Source organism: Camelus ferus, chromosome 5 (genome assembly GCF_009834535.1).
Source record: "Camelus ferus isolate YT-003-E chromosome 5, BCGSAC_Cfer_1.0, whole genome shotgun sequence".
In the NCBI taxonomy this organism is placed as follows: Eukaryota; Metazoa; Chordata; class Mammalia; order Artiodactyla; family Camelidae; genus Camelus; species Camelus ferus.
In genome coordinates, this window is record NC_045700.1 from 44,626,405 (window position 1) to 44,652,975 (window position 26,571).

At 39.1% G+C, this 26,571-nt stretch overlaps 1 protein-coding gene across 1 annotated transcript in view; it reads left to right on the plus strand.

Annotated features, from left to right (window-relative positions):
• Positions 1-26,571, plus strand: part of MYO3B (myosin IIIB) — a 313,633-nt gene that overhangs the window by 233,657 nt on the left and 53,405 nt on the right. Inside the window, exons 26-27 of the mRNA XM_032479659.1 lie at positions 2,115-2,175; positions 3,071-3,170. Of these exons, the coding sequence (XP_032335550.1) occupies positions 2,115-2,175; positions 3,071-3,170 (161 nt within the window). The remainder of the gene's footprint in view (positions 1-2,114; positions 2,176-3,070; positions 3,171-26,571) is intronic.

Sequence of the window (26,571 nt, forward strand, 5' to 3'; positions counted from 1 at the left end):
ACCAGGGCCCTTGACATGCTTCAGGGGAGATGGGTTCCATTGGTAAGATTACATCTGGGAAATGCTGCCTATTCTTTTCCATTCTTGAGGTTCCATTGTGCATATTATTAAGTTAAAGTTTCTGGAAATCTTCTTAGGAAAGAAACCTGCTTAACTTTGTTAAATCAAGTACAAGTGCCTATGTACACTACTCATCCTGCCTCTGCCTTTTAGAAACCAAGTAAGACATGTGAAAATTATATTGAGATGCCTTGGATTCTTCAGAGGCTTCAGTGAGGAAGTAATCAAACTGATGAGCTGATCCCAGTGAAGAGGTGGAATGTGTCTGCACTTGCCTTTGGATCCTGAAAAGCCTTGCAAGCTTGAGGAGTTCTTAAAAAGTTATATATCCTTGTTGGGGCAGGAAAGGCAAAATTGGAGACCCCATGGTAATTCGGCAGCCAAACTCTTCTCAGATTTTCTCCAAAGCCCACCAGGACTCTGAGAGGACCTGAATCCACCTGTCCTATAGGTGTCCCAGAGCCACTGGGACTTGCCTAAGCTGACAGGAATGAGTTCTTGGGCCAATGCACAGAGACCCAAGGCACAAGGGGTGTCATTGTTCAGAGGAAGAGCAGAGGATTTGGAGTCAGACTAACAGGATTAAGTGTCTTAGCTTTACCAGGTATATGCCATGATCCCTGGACAAATCCCTTACCCTCTCTGAGCTGATTTCTTCATCTGTATAATTGGGACAGTTAAACCACTTAGTTCAAATGGTTGAGAAATTCTCATTAATTATGTAGAAGCATTTTAAAAACTATGAAGTGCTGTATAAATGCTAATTAATTTAATTTTAATTCAGAGGGTATTACTGATCTTCATGGCCCACATTTTGGGGGTCCACTAGTCATCCTTTTGTTTATTCAACTTGTCAAATATGTATTGAGCACTTACAGTGTACCAGGTACAGAATTAGGTGCTAGTATAAAGTACAGAATAAAGCAGATCCAGTCCCTGCTTTCTTGGAACTTACATTCCATAGTGGGAAACACATGATAAACAAATATTCACACAAATAAATATATCATTACAGTCCCCTCTTCCCAGGTACTGATGTGATACTTCTCAAATGAGTATATTGCATATAATCTATATATATATGATGCATTTTGAAGATAATACCATTTCAGAAAATGAATTTTTCAGTTGAAATAAAGAATAAGATTTTTTAAATGTAGAACTAGAAGAGGCCTGAGTAATAATTTATTTCAATCCCCTCATTTTATAGATGAGGAAAACTAGAACCCAGAATACTAGAAAAGTTTGCCCAGTCATGTTTGTGTGTGGAGAGACAGAGAAAGAGAGAGAGACCAAGGATCTTGAGGCAGGAGTTAGAACCCAGACTTCCCTTCCCCTGGTCAGTGCTTTCCACTCTCCTGGGTTCCATCTGACAGGGATTGTAAAATCCTGTTTTATCAGTGAGTTATAATTATCACATTTTTATACAATGTGTTCTAATTTCTGGAAATTGGGACACAGCACAATTGGCTTTTCCAAACTTTGCTCCATGAAACATTACTGTTTTAATAAATGTTAATAGGTTATCAGTTTTTTAAATTTTTGATCAATTTATTTTAGAAAACTCTGCATCACCCCACCCCAACTTTAGAAATCCATAAATGCACGTTACGATTGTAAAAGATCATTCCTGCAGTAAGGAAACCTCTTAGGCTATGTACAGCTCAGCATTTCCCAAACTTATTTGACTACAGAATCTATCTTGAATTATTTAACAATGTGATTAATGTGCTGGGTGGGAAGTACAGCCTAGCTTGGTTGGCTTCTTGGTAAAGTTTGTGAACGCCCAATAGTAAGCTGGATTGGATCACACAGCTTTAAAAAGGGCAGTTTTTTAAATCAGGCTGACTGTGGATGTAGGAGCAGCACCAGGTAGGATGCATTTCCTTAAGTTGACCAGGTCCTTTTTAACCAAGGACTGGAATGGGAAACAATGGAAGCTTAGAGTATGTTCTGATACATTTTTGGAGGAAAATATTCCTCTTTATAAGTTCTTTTTGTTGTTCGTTACCATTTTCCAAAGTTCTAAAAATTATAATTTTTTTTATTTTTAGGCATTCACAAGCCCAGAGTTCTTCAAAAGGGTACAATGTCTTCGCAGGACATTCAGTTAAGGTAGCTGGACATCTTGATTCTGAAGTAACTGTGTATCCTTATTACAGACTCATCCAAGTCCGTGGTCATGAAGCCTGTCTGTGGCTGCTTGGTTGGGCCATCCAAACATGAACTGTTAGTGATATTTTGAAGTCTTTGAGACAAAAGCCCAGCTCACTAAAGAATTTTGGTTCAGCAGAGAGACAGGGAGGTACAGTGAAGATAGAATCAAAAGCCTGGAAATTTGCTGCTGAGAATAAATGCTGGCTGCTCCCTGAGGTGATTTGTCTGTGCACTCCACTCTCTACAGATGTTAGAGCCTCTTTTTGAGTAAGGACCTGAGGTTCTTTGGTAGCACTTTGATATCCTGCTCGAATTCAATATGTGAAATGGAGGCGTCTCTCTGTGACTTGGAGCCCACAGCAGGCTTTGAAGTCTGATCCAATTTTTGCTGCCTACTATTTGATGTTGAAAGGATGAAATGAAGAAAATGTACAGTTTTTGCCAGTAACTCTGCTGAGCATATGTAAGATTAAAAAAACAAAATCCTTTGGATGATGTACTTAGAAATGTTAAGTAGATTAATACCTTCCTATAGGTTTTCTTTTTTCTTTCTTAGGAATAAAAATTAAGTATGAGAGAAAATCGGCATATAGCTGTTTTTGTATGGACTATAATTAATTCAGGAGAGGGCTAGGTTGATTTGTTCAGAGGAAGAAATAAATGAATGAAGCAAAAGGTGTTGAGACTTTGCAACTAATTTCCCCAAAGAAAGGACCCACATGACCTCAAGATACTTAGATTTTCCCCCAGTACAATTGGAGCTAAGGGTCCTTTAGTTATACGGAAGCCATGTCCTTAAGGCTGCCTAATCAGAGGATAAAAATAATGTTTCTTTTAATGGGTCTTTCTGAAGCACCCTGTTTCTGGGACTGGTTCACTGTCTTCTCGGACTTGCCATGCTGCTCCAGACCACCCAGGACTGAGTCCCTCCAGAGGAGCCCCTGCAAAACCTGGTAAGAACATTTTAAATTATGTGCTGCTTCTACTATTTGCAAGCTTTTGTACTTTTTAATGAGTTGTTTAGGCAGGACTGTGTAGAAGATAAAACTCAGATAGTAATATGACCTAATGTGAGCAAGAAGTTCAGATTTGGGAAGCCATACAGGCTGGAAGCAAGACTGGTATTAAAGGTAGCAGTTGACCACCCACCTGTGCCACTGGTTTAGTTTTTTGAAGGAAGAAAATGAATATCAAAGGCCATACTTCTCCCTTCACTTGTAAGAACTTCAAGTTAGGGAAATGCTTTAAAACTTTATTTTCTTAAAGGAAAGATAAACAGTTGACCAGCTTTCAGTGGAGCGGATAGTTCAGGGTCAAAATCTAGGGCTTGGTAAGGAATATGGATTTAAAGAGTAGTTCTGCCCTTTTGGCAACACAGCCATCCTTTCAGCAAGAATATAGACATCTTGCCACACTCCTTTGGGACATAGCATCTTTGGCCCCTTTTCTAAATTCTTTCCTACAGAATATGGTAAAAGTCAGCTTGGGGCTTATGTGTGGCTATAATCAGGACTTCTGGAAGATAAAATAGAAGCATGATCATAAGAAATATTCATGACCTAGAAGATACTAAGCACAATGTGGACTATTCCAAAGAAAGAAACCTTTTCAACATAAAATAGTGATACTATACTTATGGTCAACCTCATTTGTTTTTCTGAAATATGCAGTAGTTTCTTAGGTCTCTTCAGATTTCTTCTTAGCCTGTTTTTCAGTGAAAAAGCTATAGACTGTGAAGTGGGAAATGCATAATAAATGTGTTAGGACCTTCGGTCCATATGGAACTTAAACTCTTGGAGTAAGACAGTAGAAGATTAGTGTATTACAGCAGAACCTCTTAAATGGCTATGCAGAAAATGATAAACCTGTCCAAGAGAAGATTTTCCCCACAGCCAGATAATGTTCAGGCCACAATGAGGTAGAGGTAGGAATAGTACAAAAAAAGAGGGAAAATTTGGGAAAAGATAGTGTGGTGAATCAGAATCCATTGTGTAAGAATTTGGTTGGCACTTTTCTCTATCCAAACAGATAATCTGTACCTTTTAATTGGGATGTTTAGACAACTTACATTTAATGTGGTTATTGATATATTTTGGTTTATATCTATCATCTTGCTGTTTGTTTTCTATTTTTCGCATCTGGTCTTTGTTCTCTTTTGGCATTCTACTTTAAAATACATGTAAAAAGAAAAACTTAATGTATGGTTAAATAGCCAAAGAGACAGATTCTGGAATCAGACTTGCATGAATTCAAATCTCTGCTTTCCTGTGTAGTGTTAATGAAACTATGTAACGTCTCCTTACCTCAATACCTACACATGTGAAATGAGGAAAATGGTAGTTCATAGCCATAGGGTTGTACTAAGGATTAAATGAGCTCGTAGAAGTAAAGGGCACAGTTTGGTGTCTTGTTTCTTAGTTAAGTGTACATTATAATGTCAGCTGCTGCAGTGATAGTTATTACTGTTGATACTATATAAATGCAAAGGTAATCTATAAGTATGAAAAATGGGTAGAGATATAAATTTCTTATTGTAAGGCATTAAGTTTTGGTGGTATAGTTTAGGAAGAGTAAAAATTTATTACAGTTTGAATTAACTACTAAAGAGACTTGTTGGATTACAATCATCTTTCCCCATCTTTAGGAAAGTATACCCCAAATTCAAACTTGTAAGTTACACATCTGATTTGCTGTAAATGGTTCACACGCGCTTTTCTGTCAGAATTGCTCCTTCCTTCCAGTCTAGATGGTTTTCCGTTGAGTCTGCCACCATCACCGTTACTTCTTATACTGTTACAAACAGTATTCTAAGTGCTCTTCCTGCTTCAATTTTTTTCCTTCTTCGTATTTCCTCATGCACAGATATCTGAAGAGTTTTTCTAAAGCATGCCCTGATCATAACATTCTCTTCCTCCATAATCTTCAGTGGCCCCCCCATTGTTTCAGCATCAACTCTAAGTTTCTTGGCATGACATACAAGGCTGTCTCTGTTCTCGTCCTAATCTTCCTTTCTAGCTCTATCTTCCACTGATCTCACTCCCTTATTCTCAGCTTAAGAATAACCAAACTACTCTCTATACTCCAAGCATGCCCAGTGTGTTCTTTCTCTCCTCTGTGACTTTGTTTATGCTGCTCTGTCTGCCCCACCTGTCATCCTTTGCTGTTCATTCTCAGAGTCCTCACCATTCTTCAGAGTCCACCATGGCTCCCTCTGAGCCCTTTGACTTTTCTTTTAGTACTAATCATATCCTGCCTTGTATTAGTTATTTTCATTCACCTAATAGATTTTAAACTCTTTGGGGTCATATCTTTTCATTTCTGAATTCTCTTCTCACAGCTTAGCCTAGGTCCCCAAATCAAATTCTTCAGCATCCAAAGCTGTGATGAAATATAATGGAAGCAGAAATGAAATGAAAATCCTGAGTCACTGAGCCACAGAAAAGTTTTAAATTGTATTTATAAAGTGTATAATTCTGGAACATTGCACTTGCCGAGAGTAACTTTAACTACATTGCATTTTAAAGATGGACCTGGAACATTTCTAGGGTGCTGAGGAGCAAGCTGTATTGTACCAGCCTCCATTATGCAGTTGGCCATGCGTAATGTTGGGGGGGTGTTAGAGCCCCACCCCCGTCCCCTCGAGTGCCTAGCATTGGGCCTTAGTGATCTGGTTTCAGCTCTTCAGATTTGCTGAGCAAATCATACACACTTCCTTTCACACAATTGCTTCTCTCATGCCATCACTTCATCATTTCCCTTACCTTTCCTCATTACTAAATTTTGTTGATCTTGGCAGAAGTTCAGCTATCAGAAGGCAAACTTGAGCTGTATTTCATCCTTGAAACTCTTAGTCCTTAGAGTGACCAAACATCTCGATCTTCCCTGGACTGAAGCTTTTCCAGAATGTAGGTTTACAGTGCTAAAACCAGGACTGTCTCAGGCAAACTGGGACAAGTGGTCACCTGATAATAATACTGAAAGCTGAAATTGATAGGGGGAGAACTTTTTTTTAATTAGATCACTCTATTAGGCAAGACTGAGCCTTAGACCTGTACTACAGAATCACCTTACACTGGCTGCCTGTGTTTGGAAGGCAATGCAAGCAGCTTGCCAAAAAGCAACCAATGTGATCATAAAGGACTCAGATGTCACCCATTTGACAGGGAGAGCGTGTTTCTACTACAGAGGCTCAAAGGCAACATAATCCCTGTCGGGAAAGCACATGGAAACCAGACCCTACAAAGGCAAGGCTACTGGGCCTCCCTGTCCCACACCCAATGCCACTACAGGAAGCCACATACAAGACTTGGAGGCCACTCTTGGACCCTCACATATGGGTAGTCTCTGGTGCTTTGAATCCCTGCTCTTTTTGGTTCCCATTGGACTGATCCATCTTTTCTTCTTGCCTGGGTGCCATGGAATTCACCATAAACCCTCATCATGGAGCCTCACTCTCAGGACTTTTCTCAGTGAGATGGTAAAGGAATTGCAGACATAGAATTCCTACCTTTAGCATGGGAGGTAGAAAAAACACCTCCTTGATAAAGGATCTTTTTTAGACTACTGGTTCTCAATCTGTAAGTGTCAGAGTCACCAGAAGTCTTGTTAAAACAGATCACTGGCCTATCCCACAGTTTACGATTTTGTGTGAGGTAGGGGAGAGGGGAGATTAGCGTTTTTATTGTGTTCCTAGGTGATACAGTGCTGCTGGTTGGGGGACTGCCCTTTAAGAACCACATCCCCTATCTCTATGATACTACATTGAAGTAGAAAAAGTGAACTTTATATATATAACTTTCTATTATTCGTTCAACAAATGCTTATTGAGCACCTACTGTATGTCAACCACAGGCCAGGAAGTGAAACAAGACACTTAAGAGATAAATGCAATTCTAGTATCTTGGTCTTTGCAGCTGTTATTTTCCGAAGCAGGTTTGGTAGCACATTTAGTGTCCATATTTATCTCAAGTAGTGTCATTAAATTCTCAGGAAGTTGTCAAGAACCAAGTTACATTTACTTGTAACTTTGCTGTAGTGGAGGTGGAGGGGAGTATTCCAGACTTTTTAACGTGTCTCAGTCTCTAAAATTATTAGGGATTATTGCCTTTAAATGATATCTCTATTTTATAAACTCTGCTGCCTCTGCCAGCCCTCCACAAGGCAAAATTGCTGTAAAGCCCATCAGATCTGAGTATTTGCACATATTTCTAATGTGTATGGCATTCCCATAACATTTGTGCCCTGGCTTTTTGCAGAAGAATTTAGACAAGGCCAGCATAAGGAATGGACAATTTGAGGTTTGAGGACATGAGGGCAGAGGGATGGAAGGAGAAAATTTAATTTCTAACCTAGCCCCATTCATATTAGTTGCTCACCTTCTCTGTTCTGTTTAAAAGACTTTCTTCATGTTTTCTAGATCTCGTCTGGTAGTTGAGTGTGGTTTTGTCTTGGTGGGAGAGAGCAAGCCCAGTGCCTGGGACTTCAACTGTAGTCATGGCGGTGTGCACCAACCGAAGGCTCCGCAGAACTGCGGCTTAATGAAGGAATTCTGTGGGCTACCTACCAAGAGGGAAAGATTCCTTTTGACAAGCCATTTTCCCTGAAATTTGGGGGTGTGGATGATAGGAAGAAAGGATGTGGTCCACATAGGTCGGCACTGCATCCCCTCGCACCACCTCAGCTGCTGAGCCGGTGAGATTCTGGCTCCCTTTGAGGAGTTGAGGCTGGAGAGGAAAGTGGCTGTCTCTGTGAGGGCTGATAGGTAGATGCTGTGGAGGTCAATTGTTAGCCCCAGTTCCTGAGGCCACATACCTCATGGAAAGACTTGTGAGAGCCTGTAATCCTTCCCGCAGCCCGTTAAAGCATGTTACAGAGTTGGGTAGTTTTTGGACATTCTTTCTGCTTAGGTTGTTACTGCAAGCATGTCTGAAAAGTTCAGCAGGAACTTTTCCGGTGCTTTCCTGAGTCTATGAGTTCAGGATGCCCTTTTTGTGGATGCCAAGTTGGGCTCTGGCATTGACCCAGGACATCAAGAACGCAGCTGCCAAACAACACTGGGGCAGGGCGTGTGAGTCCAGTTAGGGTACTTGGCTTCCAGCATTGGATGTCGAAGGCATGGCTATAAAATGTGCAGAGAGGAATTTGGGTTTTAAATTCCCTTCTTACTTGATGTGTTTGAAACTGCATAAGCTCACTGTTAACCTTGGCTGCCTCTTTCGTTTCATTTTAAAGGATTCTTTTCAACTTTAAAATGAAATACACAGTTGTGTAGTGGGAGTGGAGTGATTTTTCTTCTTTTTACTTTTGTTTGTTTTCCAAGATCAAGAGTAATAAATTTTTGAGGTTTTTTTTTTTAATTAATGCTTTTTTTAGTAGCTTTGGGTTTTTAGAAAAATTGGACAAAGTACAGAGTTCCCGTATACTCCCTTACCTCTCCCTCTCCCCACAGTTTCCCCTATTTTTAACATCTTGCATTAGTGTGGCTCATTTGTTACAATGATGAGTTAATCTTGATTTATTTTTATTAACAAAGTCCGTTATTTGTACTAAGGTTCACTCATTGTGTTGTACAGTCTGTGAGTTTTGACAAATATGTAATGACATGTATCCACCATTACAGTATCACACAGAATAGTTTTATTTACCTAACAGTCCCCTGCATTCCACTCGTTCATCCCTCCCTCTCTCTCCTTAAGCTCCTGGCAATCACTGTGTTGTTTTTTTTTTTTTAACTATCTTCATAGTTTTGCCTTTTCCTGAATATCATATAGTTGGAATCAGATAGTATGTAGCCTTTTCAGATTGGCTTCTTTCAATCAGCAATATGCCTTTAAAGTTCCTTCATGTCTTTGCATGCCTTGATACTTTATTTCTTTTTATTGCTAAAATGATTTGTTACATGGATATACCACAGTTTGTTTATCCATTCGCCTACTGAAGGACATCTTGGTTACTTACAGGTTTTGCCAATTATGAATAAAGCTGTTAGAAATATTTTTTGTGCAAGTTTTTATATGGGTGTAAGTTTTTAAATCCTTTGGTTGAATACTAAAACGTGTGGTTGCTAGATTATATGGTAAAAGTATGTTCAGTTTTATAAAAAACTGCCAAACTGTCTTCCAAAGTGACTGCACCATTTTGCATTCCTCCCAGCAATGAATGAGAGTTCCTTTTGTTCTTCATCCTCACCAGCATGTCAGTGTTTTGGCTTTCTGCCATTTTAATAGGTGTGTAGTACTATCTCTTTGTTGTTTTAGTTTGTATATCCCTGATGACATATAATGTGGAGCATCTTTTCATATGCTTATTTACCATGTATAAAATTTCTTTGGTGAAGTGTCTGTTCAGATCTTTTGCCCATTTTTAAATTGTGTTGTTTATTCTCTTATTTTGAGTGTTTAAGAGTTCTTTGAATATTTCGAATACCAGTCCTTTGTGAGAGACATATTCTTGCAAATATTTCTTCCAGTCTGTGGCTTGTCTTTTCATTCTCTTAACAGTGTGTTTTGTAGCAGTAATGAATTTTTCATGTTTATAATCAGGGAGAAAAATGTTTTTAAATATACCTGACTGTCAGCATGGCACCCACTCTCTATCCAAGAAAGTGAAACAGCCTGAGAAAAACAAGATACTTGGTTATTCGGTAGTTGAGCATATGAGAACCATGACACAAGTGTGTTCCCTAAATTAAATGTGATCAGTGTAAGTGTTATGAGGAGGCAAGACAGACATAGTCCAAAAAACTGTGATTATATGATGGTGTGCAGGACCATGGTAAGATTTTTCTCTCAGTTTTCATTTTTACTTGACATTCCTGTTTCTTTGCTACTTGTGCTCCTTAAGTAACTAGATCTCCGAGAATGACCAGGAAGACTCTAGGGCTGTCTGCTTCCAATAAAAACTGTATTTAGCAAGAGAGAAATTATCAGTTTAAATTCAAAGAAGGCTGGGAGAGAGTGAAATGCACCTTTAACATTCATTCACTCAGGGCTTCAGTCAGCTTTACTTATCGAGTAGTAGTTAAGGGGCAGGTGCTACACTGGCTGCTGGTGGTATATAAGGGAGCAAGGTCCAGGCTTGCGCTTGGGAGTTTACGTTCCAAGGGAGGAATGGACAAGTAAGTCTGAAATCAATCTCCTTTGGCCAGGGGGTTAAGAAGAGTGAGCCCTGGAGCTGTGCTATGACCAGGATACTCTCGGGATCTCGTGGAGCGGAGAAGGGTCAGACGGGCTACTACCAAACCTGAGAAGTGAAGGGGGAGCAGGAACTGGGCAGACAAAGAATACAGAAAGTTGTTTCTGGCCCTCTGCCTGTTTCCTCTCCACACCAGGAAAAGCTCATAAGTGGCATGAGATTGTGGTAGTTTTGTTTTTTACACATTTTAAAATCCTGAAATGTAATATGCTACAGAAAAAAAAGTTTAAAAATGAGATGGACAGTGTAATGAATTATTATAAAGTCCCCACACAATTACAACTGAGATTAGAAGACAGATGCCTCCTGCTGCCCCTTCCTGGTGATGACTCTCCCCACCTTCCTGCGAATGCGTCCTAAATGTCGTAATTTCCTGGTGACTGCTTTTACACTTAGTATAACTGGAACCACACGGCATATATTCTTTGGTTTCTAGCTTTCTTCTTTTTTTCTTAACATAATATTATTAATTTATTTATTTTCAGTGCTGTACAGTATCCCCTTTTATGAATCCATCCTTCTGTGTCTGGGCATCTGGTTGAGATCCTTTTGTTCAACCTTTTCATTTTACAGATGAGAAAACTGAGTCCTAGTTGGTATTCCCAGAGCTAGAACCCAACCCAGAGCGATGCTCTAGAGAAATATCAAGGAAGTGATGTCTCTGGAACAGCTTTTAGGGCCCAGGCCATTCTTGATGGTTCTTTGGATGGCCATTTTAGCTTCTTCCATGTATTTTCCCCTTTGCTCTGCAGAGAGACAGGGAAAAAGAGGAACCTCAAGGGCCTGAACACTTAGCTGTAGTTCAGCTGTAGACTCTGAAGTCGGCTGCATTATGCTTAAGTTATTTGACTGTTCACTGGTCACAGTTTAGGATTTCACAAGCTCTATCCTGGTTAGGCTCAAAGGCAAGAAGGCAAAATAAGGGACATAAAGTCCATGCCTGGGGGATTATTGGCATTAGGTGTTAAGTGTTTTATGTAGGTCTGACTGCTGTTGGGTTTAGATTTCAATTACTTGGGATTTAAAAAGGGAACAGACATATTTCTTATGAAACTGTGAATATGAAGGTGGGATAATGACAGGAAAGAGAACTTCAAAATAAGCAATGGATATCAAATGAGCCCACAGTTTTTCTCCCAACTGAAAACAATTCCCAGTGACTACCTGATCCCCTACAAGCCACGGTACTCTTATCTTAAACCAGAGCCTTCCTGAGTTCTGTCCATCACATCCCAAACCTTTCCACTCCCACATTTTGCCCATCCTTCCAGCACTTTGCTGGTATTTAAGCCTTTTATTACACTGAACTTCCCTGCTCTATGGCCTGTGTTCCTAGATTCCTAAGAATGTGTGTGTGTGTGTGTGTGTTTGTGTGTGTGTGTGTTGTGTGTGTGTATGTGTGTGTATGATGCTCTGGCAGCTTTGGGAGGACTCTGGGTCAGGAATTGCCCTTCAAAAATAAGACTCCAGATTAATACAGGAGAATAGAGCTTGGCATATGGAAAGCACCTAATGTGTTTAGCTGCTGCTGCTGCTGTGTTTTCTAACTCCTCAAATGAGAATCACTTCTGAAAGTACTTAATTTTCAAGCTAACAACTCCTTCCTTCCTTCTGTTCAATTGTCGAGTCTTATGGAGTATACTAACATTTCTACAACCTGCATTTGGTTTATGCTCGATATCACCACAAGTCTCAAGAGTTTATCACCTTGAACCTTTTCCACATTTAAGAAGACTGGGACTAATTTGCTGGTATTTTCTGTGCCTGGCAACTTGTGTAATGGGAAGGAGTTATGTTTCATTAATCCACCTAAATGGTTTAAGGAATATTTAGGTTTCTCACCAACTCAGATCCCCATTTTCTTTCTCCGCTATCCAGAGGGGTTGTTAGGCTGCTTGGTAGTGAATAATTAGAACAACCAGTCTACCCTGGCATTAGGCTAGGTTTGCCTGACCTAATATACATGAAGATCAGTGGTCCCAAAGGGACCCTTCCTTTTGAAAGGAAGAAATTAATGATATCCCATTTCATTACATTGGTGCCAGGAATTTTCTCTAAGCAGCCTATTTAAAAGAACAAATTCAAACAGGCCCCAGAAACAATGCAAGAGATCTGCAAAGCATTCAAGGGATGAGTTTACACACTATCCTGATATCAAAGGAGAAGTTTTGATGCCAGGACACAATGGCTGGGCTCTCCCAATGAGCACACACCAACTTGAAATGCCAAAGTCTGCATTTGTGCAGAAATCAGGTAAGTGCAAAGAGCTCTAGGCTTGATTCAGCTCTTAACTGATTCATCCTCCAAAAGGACAGTTGGCATGCTAACTCGTTACCCACGGCCTCAGTGTTTGGGGTGTGGGTGGGGGACAGAGCACCCAAGGATCCACTCCAAATCTCCAAGGGTCACATTACAAAGTGTCGGTTCTGTTTGTCATTCACTGCTATATTTACCCATGCCCAGAGCAGTTCAGCTCACAGCATCACCCTTGCACTCTGCCCTCTGATTTTCAGCTTGGGTTGCCATCTGGGGACCGAGTTCTTCTCATCTTTTATGGGCTGCCATTCTTTGTTCTAGACTGCGTCCTATTATTCAGTTAATTAATGAAGCCCCCACTTCATGTAGCATTTTCTACCTAACACTGGGGGAAGGCACTGGAAAAAAGTACATTGCATTGTCTCGCCCCTTAAAGGTGAAATTAAAGATGCTCCCTCTCACCCACTACTCTGAGTAAATTAACCCATATGGTCATAGGGAACAATCTGTAAATAATTGCTGAGAGATTAGAGGATTGAATATATGCTACATAAAGGTTTTGCTTGCATTATCTGTAACCATTAAATTATAAGCATTGACCTTAGAGTTATCTTCTCTGCAGCACTCCTGACAAATCATTATCCAGGCTGATCTCACACTTTCTTTTGCAGACCTGTGAGAGCCCCTATGAGAAACTAATGTGATCCGTGCACCCTAACCCCAGAAAAATGGGCAAATGCACAACTGCAACATTTTGCACATAATGTCAAGGACTCCCCAAACATCTTCATGGTTTCATCAGGGCCTCCATCCCAGCTTAAGAATCTCTTTGCTAGTGAGAGTAACTGACTAATGTTAAAGACTATCAATTTCATGGTTAGAAAGCTTGATAAAAGGATTTTTCTTCTTGCTTCCAGTAACTGAACAAGAAAAAAATTGTTATTTCTTTTTCCATGTGGTAGTTCTTCAAATATTTGTAGATGGTTTTAGCTTTCTCATTCAGACTTCTCTTTCGGGCTTTTGACTCTCTAATTCATCAAATAACCCTTAAAAGCTGTGGCTGTACTCAATTTTTGTGCCAGGATCTAAAGCCTTGGGAGTAGAAGACATGCATGTAGTCCAAAAAAGATAGAGCAGTCATTCTCAAAAATGCTAAGGCGGGTTCCAATAGTGGTCCCTTCTTCATTTAAAAGAAAAACAACTTGATCCCTTTTAAAAAATTTAAAAACCTCAGAATTTCTTGCAAAGGGCAAAGGGAGGGAGAGATACAAACTACTATATATAAAATAGATAAACAACAAGGTCCTACTGTATGGCACAGGGAAATATATTCAAAATCTTATAATAACCTATAATGAAAAAGAATACATATAGTGTATAACTGAATCACTATTCTGTACACCAGAAACTAGCACAACATTCTAAATCAAATATACTCCAATTAAAAATAAAAGTATTTTTCAGAAATTGATTGTGATCCCCATTATAACATTTTATGCACTTTCTTTGAGTCTACTCACCCCTAACAGTGTTTTCTTACCTGTCCTATTACAACTAATGCTCTTGACCTTGACATGGAGGCCTGCAGGTATGGGCCTGTGGCCTTTCTTCAAATCCTATGTACCCTGGAGCCTAGTGAGAGTAGAACTATTAGCACATACACCTAAAGGGCATGGAAAAGGTATGGCATCTGGAACCCAAAAGGAGAGAGCCATGTGAGTATAGGGGTCTTGAGAAGAGAGATGACCTTCAATCAAGAATACAGTCCATACAAGACAATCCCACAGGAAAGGAGCTGCAGAATAAGAGAATATTTTCTCTCTTTTTCCTTACTTTCTTCCTTCCTTCTGATTTCTTGCTAGGGCTCTCTGTTGCCCAAACCACTGGAAGGCATACAGGTCATCTTCTGAGTCAGAGAACATGGTAGAAATAGATGGAGAATGGATCTGCTGGGAAGGAATGCTACACCATTTAAAAGGACCCAACATAACTTCAATTCCTAATATGAAGTTCACACCCCTCTCCCACAAAGACAAAAAATACCTCTCTGAAAGATATTTTATAAATAGTGCCTCCGTTAGGAATTGTTCTCTGCTTAAATAAACCAATACCAGAATATGGTGACATCAGTAGATAAATGTATATTGTCTTCATGTTATGAGAACTCCAGTGGAGTAGGCAGTTTCTGGTATTGATCCAGAAGATCAAAAATGTCAGGCAAGGCCAAGCCTCTGTGATTCTCTTGGCTTTTTTTTTTTTTTTTTTTTTTTTCATGGTTCCAAGATAGCTGCTGGAGCTCCAGTCATCATGGCTGCATTCTTTGTGAATGGGCAAAAAGGGTTTTCCTGGAGCCCCTATGCAATGACTTCTGTTTACATCTCCTTTATCTGCAGGAGAACCTAAAAAACATATTTGACTTCATCACACTGTGGCCCCTACAATATAAGCGTTCTGTTGGGAAAGAAGCAGGAAAAAATGGATGTTGAGTAGACAGCTAGTAGTGTCTACCCAAGATAGAATTTAATCACCTCAGGCATATATGCTAAGGGCATAGTTTCATGCTGGTTTCTGAACTTGAGAATTTTTAAGTTATATGAATATTCCCTCTTGAATGATCAGATTTAGCCTCGGATCATTCTTCATGGAATACCAAGGCCTGCAGGCAAGAGAAAGACCACTTATAAGAGATGCTTTTAAAATTCTAAGGCAGAAATTCAAGTGTGTCTTGTGGAAACAGTTTGTCCAAACAAAATAAAGCTCTTTCTGATCTGAGTCTAGAAATAGGAGAAATGGAAAAGACACACTTTGCTGACATGCTAGTGCAAGTATAAAGGATCAATTTTTGTGCACAAATATTTTGCTGTGTATATTGAGGGACCTTTTTAAAAATGGTCAGATCCTTTATCCCAATAATTTACTCATAATCAGCCTTTTGAAAAAGTCTAGAAAAAGTTAAAGAGAACAATTAATTCAATACTGCTGTATTATAGAGTAGTATATAACTATAAACTACATTACAAAGCATTTATGATAGCATGGGAGAATTGGTTTTATTACCGTAATAGCCTAAGGTTCTGATGAAGTTTAGCCTGAGTATCTCAGTCCTCTAGGTTTCTCTTCCTTTAATATCCAGCTGAAATGGCTGGAGCCCCCAACCTAGTATAAACAGTAGGTTTTATACACTCTACTCCATTGCAGTCATGCTCCTGACTTGCTGTCTGTCAGAACCTCAGACTGCAAGAAAAGAAACCCAGACACCCCTTTAGAATGAAACTGACCAAGAGCTTTAAAGGGCAATTCATAAAAAGAAAAATACAAATGACCTATGACTGTATGCCAAAATGTTCAACCTCAAAATTTAATACGAGAAATGAAAAGTTCTCTTTTGCTTATCAAACAGGCTATGATGGAAAAAAGATAATACCTGGGGTGTCAGGAAAACGAGGAAGCAAGGGCATTCATAGTATCGTTTGTGGGGGCAGCAGCCTCTTTGAGTGCAAATCTGCCAATATATCATTTGTCCCAGCAATACCTACTCCATAAACTTACCTTCTGTACAGAATCAGATAAGCACATTGAAAGCTGTTTACACGATACTGTGACTAGTTGTATTGAAGCATAAAAAGAGCCCAGTGATGTTCATTCCCAGTCACTGCAGATATTGGTAGATAATTAGAGAAAGAGGGAAGCACTTGACATGGTACCTAGCACACAGTAGGTGCTTAATGACTGTTTATTGAATGACAAATTAATTCAGATGGGAGAAATTAGTTTTGTCCCCCAAAGTATTTTAGCCGCATGTTGTAAATATTTCTGTTCAACATCTTTAGCCATGGGACTTGAGCTTAGGAGATGGGACACGGCCATCTGTCTAGAACAGTGGGAGACTTTCAGGGATGAGATTTCTTTCTGCTCATCTGTCTTTCGTTTCTTTTCTTTTTTGTAAAAATCAGTTAGCAAAATGAATGTGGTCTCCAAGCAAGACTGGAGAAAGAGATTAGTAGTGAACTTGTAGGGGGCAGGTAGACCAAATCTCACTGCTCTATGGTTTGCTTAGCTTATGCAGTGTTTTGGGTGAGAGAAAATTAAACTAGGTCATCTTATTGACAAGCATAATCATTTTAGATAAATTTGCATAGTCTGGAGAGATAGTCTAAGGCCCTGCTGAAAAGAGGGTGTAGCTTGCTTTAAAGTCTTTTCCCCTCCTCTGCTCAAACACTTTTCCCATAACACACCAGAAAAATCCCCAAACCTTCATTGCAAAAGAATTTGGCTACAGTAATCAGTGAAGACAACTTGAAATATTGGTCTTCCTATCAGCAGGTTATAGTGCATTAAAATATGCTTGGATTTTAATGATGAAAATATGTTGAATTAGAAACTTCTGCAAGTTTCATTATTTTCTCAACAATTCCCAACAGAATGTGTTTAAATCACTTAATGTAAGAAAGCATCAAAAATAGGTTGAGACTTGTTCCTAACTGTTTATGTTACAAAGAGAAGGATGATGTAGCACTGCTGTGTTAGAAGGACTCTTTGGATAGAAAATGCAGTGTAGGTGCATAACATGGTGTCTAAAGAAAAAAAATGAGTGTTGGAATGTGGCTATGACATTATTATTTTACTGATTGTAAATGCCTGAGAATTTTTACCATGTGACTCGTGTAGGCAATAACGTGAAAATAAAGTTAAATTTGAGTTTCATGTTAAATATGCATTAGCTAGAATTCTATCATTTGAAGTTTTCTAAGTTCTGCTTACTCCAACAACTAAATATTATTATCTATCTTATGGAGAAAGTTACAAGTGGCTGGTGAGAAAAATCCTAATTTCTTCAACAGCATTTTCTCACTGACTAATTTATTAAAGTTCTCTGCACTGACCTTATTAAAAGTATTGGAATCTGTGGTGTTATCAGATCATACTGGTAAAAGAAAGCTCAATTTTTAAAAAAAATCTTACAAAGTGTGAATGGGTTTGGCATTTGGAAGAGGGGCTCACTCTCAGTAAGTAAATCTTCTCTATATAATTCTGAAGCTCACATGTTTCTGATTAGCTCCCTGCTGTCTTATTGGTCCCTCCTGAAAGTCAGGAAGGTTAGCAGAGTGCATGCGTTCCTCATGTCTCGGCATGATTGAGTGCAGGTGTGAGAGGACAGCAGTAACCTGATGAGGAGCTGGAGCAGGCTATGCCCGAGTCAGACTCAGATCCTTAGAACTTCAGCACGGGTATCTGTCAGCCATCTAACCTTTAATATTGTCAGAGTCTTAAATGAGACACTCAGCCCAGTGGCATGTGGGAAACAGATTGTAGAATTTTTGCAAGCAACTTCAGCTAAAACAACAGTTTGAGCTGTATTTATTGCATTTATTGTCAGGAAGAGGGTGTCTTGTCTTTACAGAGATTATTTCTGAGAGCAAAAGGAAAATGATGCAATAGAGAAGGAAGAGGAAATGATTTCAGTTGTAAACTTGATGTTGAGTTATAAGCTTGGTTATTATAATAATATATTTGTAATAATAATTATAATACATTTTACTGAAACTGTTGTTCTAATACCAAAATCATAACTAGATGAGTGTTAATGAAATCAGTAAGAATTTCAATAAGATCTTTGTGAATTTCTTTCAGTTTCTCAGCTGCAAACGTTAAATTTCTCCACTGTCAATGGATTTTAGGTGATGTTACTGAAGATTGTGGGAGATTCAAAGAAAAGGATTTATAGAAATGTTTGAAGCTCTCTTTGGACCTGAAAACATGACATTCATTTGCTCATGTAAAAAATCACATAATGAAATGTTTAAAAAAGTTAACGGGGTACAGATCCAATCAGAGCAGCAAAGAACAAATCACTGAGCTTCACTTCTGATCAGCAAAATGATGCTTTGTTTGGGGCCTTTGGCTGAGGCTGGTAGATAATGACTTGCCAACCGCTCCTCTCAGAATGCTCAGATGCCTCCAGGCAGAAAGTCCAATGTTAAAAAACGCCTGACCAGAGTCACAACGTGAATGTCACTGTGAGGAAAACCAAACCTTTTATTGCTTCTTATGGGAATAGAAGTAACTACAAGTATTTGGAAAGTAAAGTCTTCAGTAGTCTTAACACAGACCCAATCTGTGAAAAGCTTGATGAGATTTAGGAGTGGGATGATGAAGGGTCATGCACATTCTTACGTGCTTGCAAATAAAAATTTCATATTCTGTTTAGGAGCTTTTAAAAGAAGTGGTAGTATTAACATCACCCAGAAACAAATGCATTTTACAGTAGGTCTTCAAGAGATGCACTGTGGTACCGTGGTGGATTGTGGGCGGGGTTACATCTGTGCCAAGATATCTAAGCAGTCAGTAGGGCAGAACTGGGTGCCCGGAGTGCCTCAGTGGTTGTGCCACAGAAATAGTATCATTTTCCTGTGTGTATCACGACATAGCAAAGGCTGCAAGCCTGCTTTACAAACCTGCTTTGCAGAGATCCCTGAATTCCAAAAGACATGTAAAATTATTTAATGAGTGAATAAACAGAGGCAGAAAGAGTGTCTCATCCCCAGATAGAACACATGGCATGCGTGGTGATAACAGGCGAAGAGTGTGGAGGAAGGACGTGGCGGGGGTCCAGGGGACTTCCCTTCCCGTTGGGCTTTTTTGCTTCTTTTGCTTGACCAGCACCGACTCTCCAACAATAAATACTCAGAAATGTTCTAGTATATGTTCAGGAGTGAGGGCATATGGAGTGTTTGATTTTGTTTGTGTTTAAAATATGATTTCCACACAGATGGCATTGGTTTAGCTATTGTGTGACTTTGTTTGGATCTTTCTTTGCTCAAAAAAGAGATGAGAACCATGGCTCTTGAAGCCTCCAGCTCCCAGCTTTGTATTCTGTAACTTGCCTCCCCACATTTGCAAAGGTAGAGCTTTTGTCCCTGAAACACCTTCGCTTGTCAGTGAGGTGACAGTGATTCTCAACAGTAGTTTCAGCTGGATCTTGGAATATTAGGGTTAAGGCATAAATGGAGGCTGTGAAAATTCTGTGGACCATGGACTCAAAAACTTAGATATTTAGATTCCAGAATGCAATTAGTGTAGTAGGAATCTGGTCATGATACTAGAGCTGACAAAGCCAGCTAACTGTTTCTTTAAAAAATTGGATGGCCAGGGACAAGGCCTACACAAATGAAGTCAGTGACATATGTGTCCTATTAGATAAGCTGATGTTTAATATCCAAAGGTACTTTTAGACATCCAGTCTGTTACTTTTCCCTTCAAAACCTTGGTGTTGAAGGGGATGGGAGGAGAGGGGGAAAATTTTTTTTAATTCTGAAACTTCATAAAGTTGTGAACATCACTGTTTTGTTTGTTAATCGTTATACCTATACCTGGGACCTGAATATTATTCCAAGGAACATTAGAGTGCCAGCTTTGTTTCCTCTTGTCTGTATTTAGCTTTTAACCTCATGGCTCTTCACTCATCTTTCCAAAAGTTACCTAAAGTCAGTGTCTCAGCCTTGCTTTTTGCCATCAAAAAATGCAACTTCCAGCAATATTCATGTAATATGTTCTTCTCTTCATACTAATATGGTTGATGTCTCAGTAAAGACTGTTACATAATAAGACACGTACTTAATCACCAACAGCCTCTGAAGGATGTTTTCCTGGAAGCTACGACACAGCACTTGAATTATGTGTTAACCCCTAAACAGAGGAGTCATTTCCTTCCGGGGACCTTGAGAGAAAGAGACTCTGAAAAACCAAACTGGGTTATCTTGTTTTCAGTTGTGATCCATAGAAAACTGAGAGTTGTGGAAAGGTTTTGCTCTTTTATTTTCTAAATTCTAGAATTCAATACGATACCAAAAAAATACCACAGGTTGTTGTTTTGGGTTTTTTTTTCTTCCTGAATCTAGCTCTTTTAAGTGTCCTCATTATAAGGTGATGTGGATTATTTGAACACGAGAGTATTTGGTAAATGCTTCATCCACCTAAACCTAATTTAACTAATTTGGAAGAGGATTAAGGAGACTCAGACACTGCTATGATCCTGGAGGAAGAGCCAAGATTGATGTACTGAGCTGCCAGAACTATTGTTTCAAATGTTGTGAAATCAGATTTAGATCTCAGACACAAGTTCTTGGCTGAAGAAAAAGAGTTTTCCAGTTTGCAGAGAAAACCGGCTTCTCCCAGCTGCTGTAACAGGAGCATGGAAATGGGGCTTAAAGGAAAGAAAACCTCCTTGTAAAACATTGGTTTGACAGGGTTGGGGTGTTGGGGTCTTCCTTTTTATTTAGCTTCTTCTCTTATGGTATATAGCCTTAAGTTACTAGAGATAAAATTAATCTTTTTTATATTGGATCTTTGTGAGTGAAATAGCAGACTATCCCCATTTCACAGATGAGGAAACTGCTGCTCCTAGACTTTAGGTGCCTTGCCCACACTCACAGCCAGGAGCCAAGATTCCACACGGGGTTTCCTCATGGAAAAGTGTGGCCCCTGAACCACATTGCTCTGTCGTCTGCCATGGCAAACATATGTTTCTTGACTTAAGTCGTTAGACACTGTCGTAGTCTGTTCCAGCTGCTGTAACAGACATACCATAAGCTGGGTGGCTTACACAACAATCAATTATTTCTCACAGTTCTAGAGCCTGAGAAGTCCATGATTCAGGTGCCAGCAGATTCAGTGTCCGGTGAGGGCCTGCTTCCTGGTTCACAGACAGGGGTCTTGCTACCCTCACCTCCCTGGGTCTCTTTAATAAGGGCGCAAAGCCCTTTTCGGGCTCCTAATCACCTTGCAAAAGCCATGCTCCAGATACCATCACGTTGGGGGTTAGGGTTTCAATGCATGAATTTGGGGGGACACAAACTTTTAGTCATAGCAGACATCTAACCCTGCTTCTTGGTGGTTTTCCTTAATCATGTTGCGTGGCTGGCAGGGCTGATTTTATTTAGCAAATGACCATTCTGATTACTGGTCTTTGAAGAAATAACCATTTGTGTTTTATTCTGGCCAAGATTTTAGATTCTTTATTTGCAATTTTTCTTTGTGATTTTGCAGATCTCCAGACAGTTCTCAATTACTACACAGATATCATATAAACATTTATTTTACAATTTAGCAGCACCCCAGCAGCCCATCTGTAAGTGAGAGGCAGGAATTTGAAATTCTCACAGCCTTGTCTTTAAGCCTCTCGCTGTCATTGTTCCATGGTGTGCGACTAGGAAGATAGCTGGGACTCAATCTTTGTGAAATAAATGAGTCTATCTGATCCTCCTGAAAGACACACCAATAACATCTCCGTTGCTGATTTAGGATTATCTCTGAAAAGCCTGCCATTTACATAACCTTATGTTCCTCAAGGTAGATAACACTTAGATAGATTTAATTTTTCAGACTAGCTGGCTTTCATCTAGCAATGAGTAATTTCTAAAGGAATTGGGGATGTTGGTGGATGTTTTTGAGCAAGAGCAACTAAAAGATTTGTTCATTTCTTGAATATACACTCATTTATCATTTGCTTTGATTTAATCCACAGAAATAAAAAGATGAATATGATTCTATACCTGCTGTCAGGTGGGATAATTGTTATTATGTTGATATATAGAGGTTGAAATGGGAGCCCAGTGTTAGGACATTCAACTTGCACTTATGAGTTAGGGAGGTTAGGAGAAGAGGAGCCTGAGATGGTTCTTCAGGGCTGACAGACGGAGTTTGTGTGTTGAAGCACAGGCTGAGCTCTGAGGAACAGCAGGCAATGAGCTGTAGAGGTAAGTAGGTGTCAGATCAGGAAGGACCTTGTGTGCTGAGCTGAAGAGTGTCATCTTAGTTCTGAAAGTTGTGGAAAACCAGTGAAAATATTAAGCAGAGGAATGGCACACTCATTTAGAAAGTTCTCTCTGGCTACCACGTGGAGAATTGATAGGATGAGGGCAAAACCCAAGATGAGACTAGTGGAGAAGCTGTCACCATAGTCCAGGCAAGAGTTGATGAGGGCCTGAATTAAAGTAGTGAGATCATTTTTCTGTAATGAGCTGTAATAGAAAAAATTATATTTATGTATGTATATGTATAACTGAACTGCTTTGCTTTGCACCTGAAACTGACATTATAAGTTGACTACACTTCAGTAAAAAGTAAGAATGAAAAAAGCAGTGAGTTAGATGGAATGATTCCCATAGGGAGGCTACAAGTGCAATGTACAGGGCCTGGTGACTGATAAGATGGTCGGGAGTAGTGGGGAGAACCTGGAATGAGATTCCTTTGTTTCTGGCTTGTGCTTTTCCTGAACACATTGTAGAAAAGGGCTTTTCAATAACTTTTTAAGGCAGTGAATCTCAGTGGCAACTGCTAAGGTTATGATGAAATGATGCTAGAGCAATAAGTGTGAACCAATGGTTAGTCTTTCAATATACAGTTGAAGCATTGGTGGTCAGGTGGTAGAGAAATGGAGAAGGCCATCAAAGGTTGGCATTTCCTCCACCCACCAACAGCACAGGCCCCTCCATCGTGGTCAAAGTTGGCCTCCACTTACGCAGTACACCCCTGGTGCAACATGGCAGGTGTTCCACTGAGCTATACACTTCTTGAAATAATTTTGACAAACATAGATATCTATAAACATATTTGGCTAAATTGGGGAAACAAATACACAATTTAATATGTGTTGTGAGTCTATGCCTGGTTCTCATTTTTCCAGGCCAATCTATTATGAGAAATAATCTGTCACAACTGGTTTTCCTGAAGATAAGCCTAGAACTCTTATCCCTTCAGTAATTCATCATATAAACTCCAGTTTTCCATACTTGATATTGCAGCTACACCTTGCAGCTGATCTCAGTGTGTTACTAGTCAGGGATAGGGCTCAAGTAAAAGCTGTGTGTGTGTGTGTGTGTGTGTGTGTGTGTGTGTATAGATAATAAACTCTCTAAAGCGAACCACACTCTATAGAAGACATTTGTGATTCTGGAGTGGGACTGCTTCAAGAGATACTGTATGTATGTAGACTATGTTATACCAGCAAAGTTTGGCTGAATTGAGAATCAAACCACATTATCTAGTAACTAGTAGGATGTAATATGCTTGTCAAAGTCCAATAAACTATAGAGTGGCTATTTAGGTGATTAATTCAAAATGAACACACGATTGCATTTTTCCGGTAAGGAAGGATGTCAACTCCATTATAAGTCTGGGAAACTATTTTCCCAAGTAAAATGAACAGCTGACTAAAGGCAATGAAACTTATAAAATAAGCAGGAAGTAATTTGTGGCATTTAGTGGCATACAAGTTATGGACCTTTGATTGATGCAAAATTCCCTAAAAATATTTTATACCATTAATTGAATAAGCTTGAAGGGGAAGAAATGACTTGTCCAGAATAAGCTAGAAGAATATTTTAAGTTAAGAGATGAAAAGATAATGCCAATATATGTTTCACAATACATTTTTTAAGGAAAGAAAAAAAAAACCTTCTAAAAGCCTGTGTGGTCATAAATAGGATATATAAATGGTCTTCTTTAGGATTAACTTACATCATTCCATCATAGTTGTACTTTTCCCTCTCCAGTCCTTCTTGAGTTAATTAGTAACTATAGTTCCAGTTAAGTTTAAAGTTCCTTTAAAATGTGTGTTTGATAACTGCCCTGTTATTATTTCTAATTAGTGCTTAAAGCTGGAATAAGTCTTAGAATTCACCAGCCTAATCACCCCATTTTATAGTGGGAGAAACTAAGGTCTGAGAAAGTGAAATGACTTGCTCAAAACAGACAAAAAGACTTTCACCCTATGCTGCTTCAGAACACTGACGCACTTAATATAGCATGCACATCCTTGTTAATCAGAAAAGCTTTACTGTGTTCTATTTATTGAAGTTAGGTGAATCACAAAGCCTTAACTAGTTTGACTCTGAAACATGACCATCTTGATGGAGTGCGTGCGTGGTGGGCTCTCATTAACCTTCGTCAGATTTAAGCAATATTTAATTCTAATTGGCTTCATTTTCAGTTGGCCATTACTTAATCTATTGAGATTGACCATGGTTTGCAGGATTTCAACACAATTTGGGGATTTTTTGCAATGCAGATATTTTCCTTTTTGCCCAAGGCAATAATAGACAGGGATGCAAACACTGCTTTAAAGAGGGTGTCTGCTGATTTACATATTTTAAAAGTATTAAGATCAAAGGTAATGAGAATTTAATCCATATGGCATGCAGAAGATAAATAAGAATATTAATACTGTATCAAATACTAATTAAAAGAAACACATGGATCCTAATTTTAAGAATGTAACACAAGGATGAAATGCTCTTTGTAAAGTTAAGACCCAGTTCTCCTGTAAAAAGGACAGTTGTGGTGAGTTGTTTCTTCCCCCCTCAGGGTGAACTGCAGGCTAGTTAACATATATAGCTCTCATAGAATCATGATAATAATTTGAGACAGTGATTGTGCTTTAACAGTTTACAAAGTGCTTTCACATCTTTTTTGACCCTCAAAGCATACCTTTTAGTTTCTAGAACCCTTACCCCATATACTGAGGAAATATGCTCATAGAGGAAATGAACCTGGACCTAACTTCAGCCTCAGTCTTAACCTCCCCCTCCCTCTCTCCTTCTCCCCATCATCCTCTCCCTTCCTCTCCCCCATCTCCTTTAACGATGATTACTCATAGGGGTATGGAGAGATAAGACTCTTATTCAGTAAGTTGGCACAGTATTTTCAGAGTCTCTATAATTATTCATACACTTTATTCTGGACCAGGAATACACTTCTAGGAATCTAATTTTAGGAAATAATCAGAGATGTGGTCAAATATTTATCCCTAAGGACATTTGTGGCAATTTTAAGTGAAAATTTTTAATAAACCAAATGTCCAACAAAAAGAATATTTAAATTATAGTACATCTTAAATGATGTAATATTAAGAAGCAACTAAATCATATTTACAAAGAATATTTACAGTTACCAGCAAGTGTTTGTATTTGTTAAGAGTAGAATATAAGCTATATAATTTTCATATACATTTACATATACCCACATATTTATATTTATTTTATCCATATCAGGGGTCAGCGAAGATTTTCTGTGAAGAACCAGATAGTAAATATTTTAGGTTTTTGGGCTGTAGGCTCTGCTATTTTAGGGTAAAAGCAGCATAGACAGTACATAAAATAATCAGCATGACTGTAGTCTAATTAATCTATTTATTTATGGACACCTAAATTTGAATTTCATACAGTTTTCATGTGCCACAAAATATTACTATTCTTTTGATTTTCTTTCAACCATTTAAAAATGTAAAAACCACTCTTTGGTCACCAGCCATACGCAAACAGCAGTGGGCGAGATTTGGCCGTAGGGTCGTAGTTTGCCAACCCCTGATTTTCACCATAGAAAGAAACACCCAAAAGGAGCTGGTGACCTCTGGGTAACAGAACAATGAGAGGTCCTTATTATCTTCCTTAATATTCTTGCCTATATGTTCTATATTTTCTATAGTACATATATTACACTTTAATAATAGGAAAAAAAAGAATAAGAAGTAGTTTTTAAAAGAAAGAATTGGTCCAAGTTTAACCAGTGGTAAGTGGCAGGGGCAGTTTTTGAACAAAGAACCCCTTTCTGCCATGCCCATTGCCCCCTAGAATTGCATGGGTGGAAGGGGTCTTTAGAGATTTATGAATAGTCCAACCCTTTGTGTTACAAAAGAAAGTGAAGACTCCCAAAACTTAACAGCTCACCCAAGATACAGAGTAATCAGCGGCAGAGACACAGCTGGCTGCAAGCGCCCAGCCTCCCTCCCCATCCAGGGCTCTTTCTTCTTCCTCCCTGGGCACCATAAGCGGTAGGCAGGATCAGGGGGGCCATCGTTTTGTTGTTGTTGTTAGTCTCCAAATCACTTTTATTTTGTATGTTCCCTTT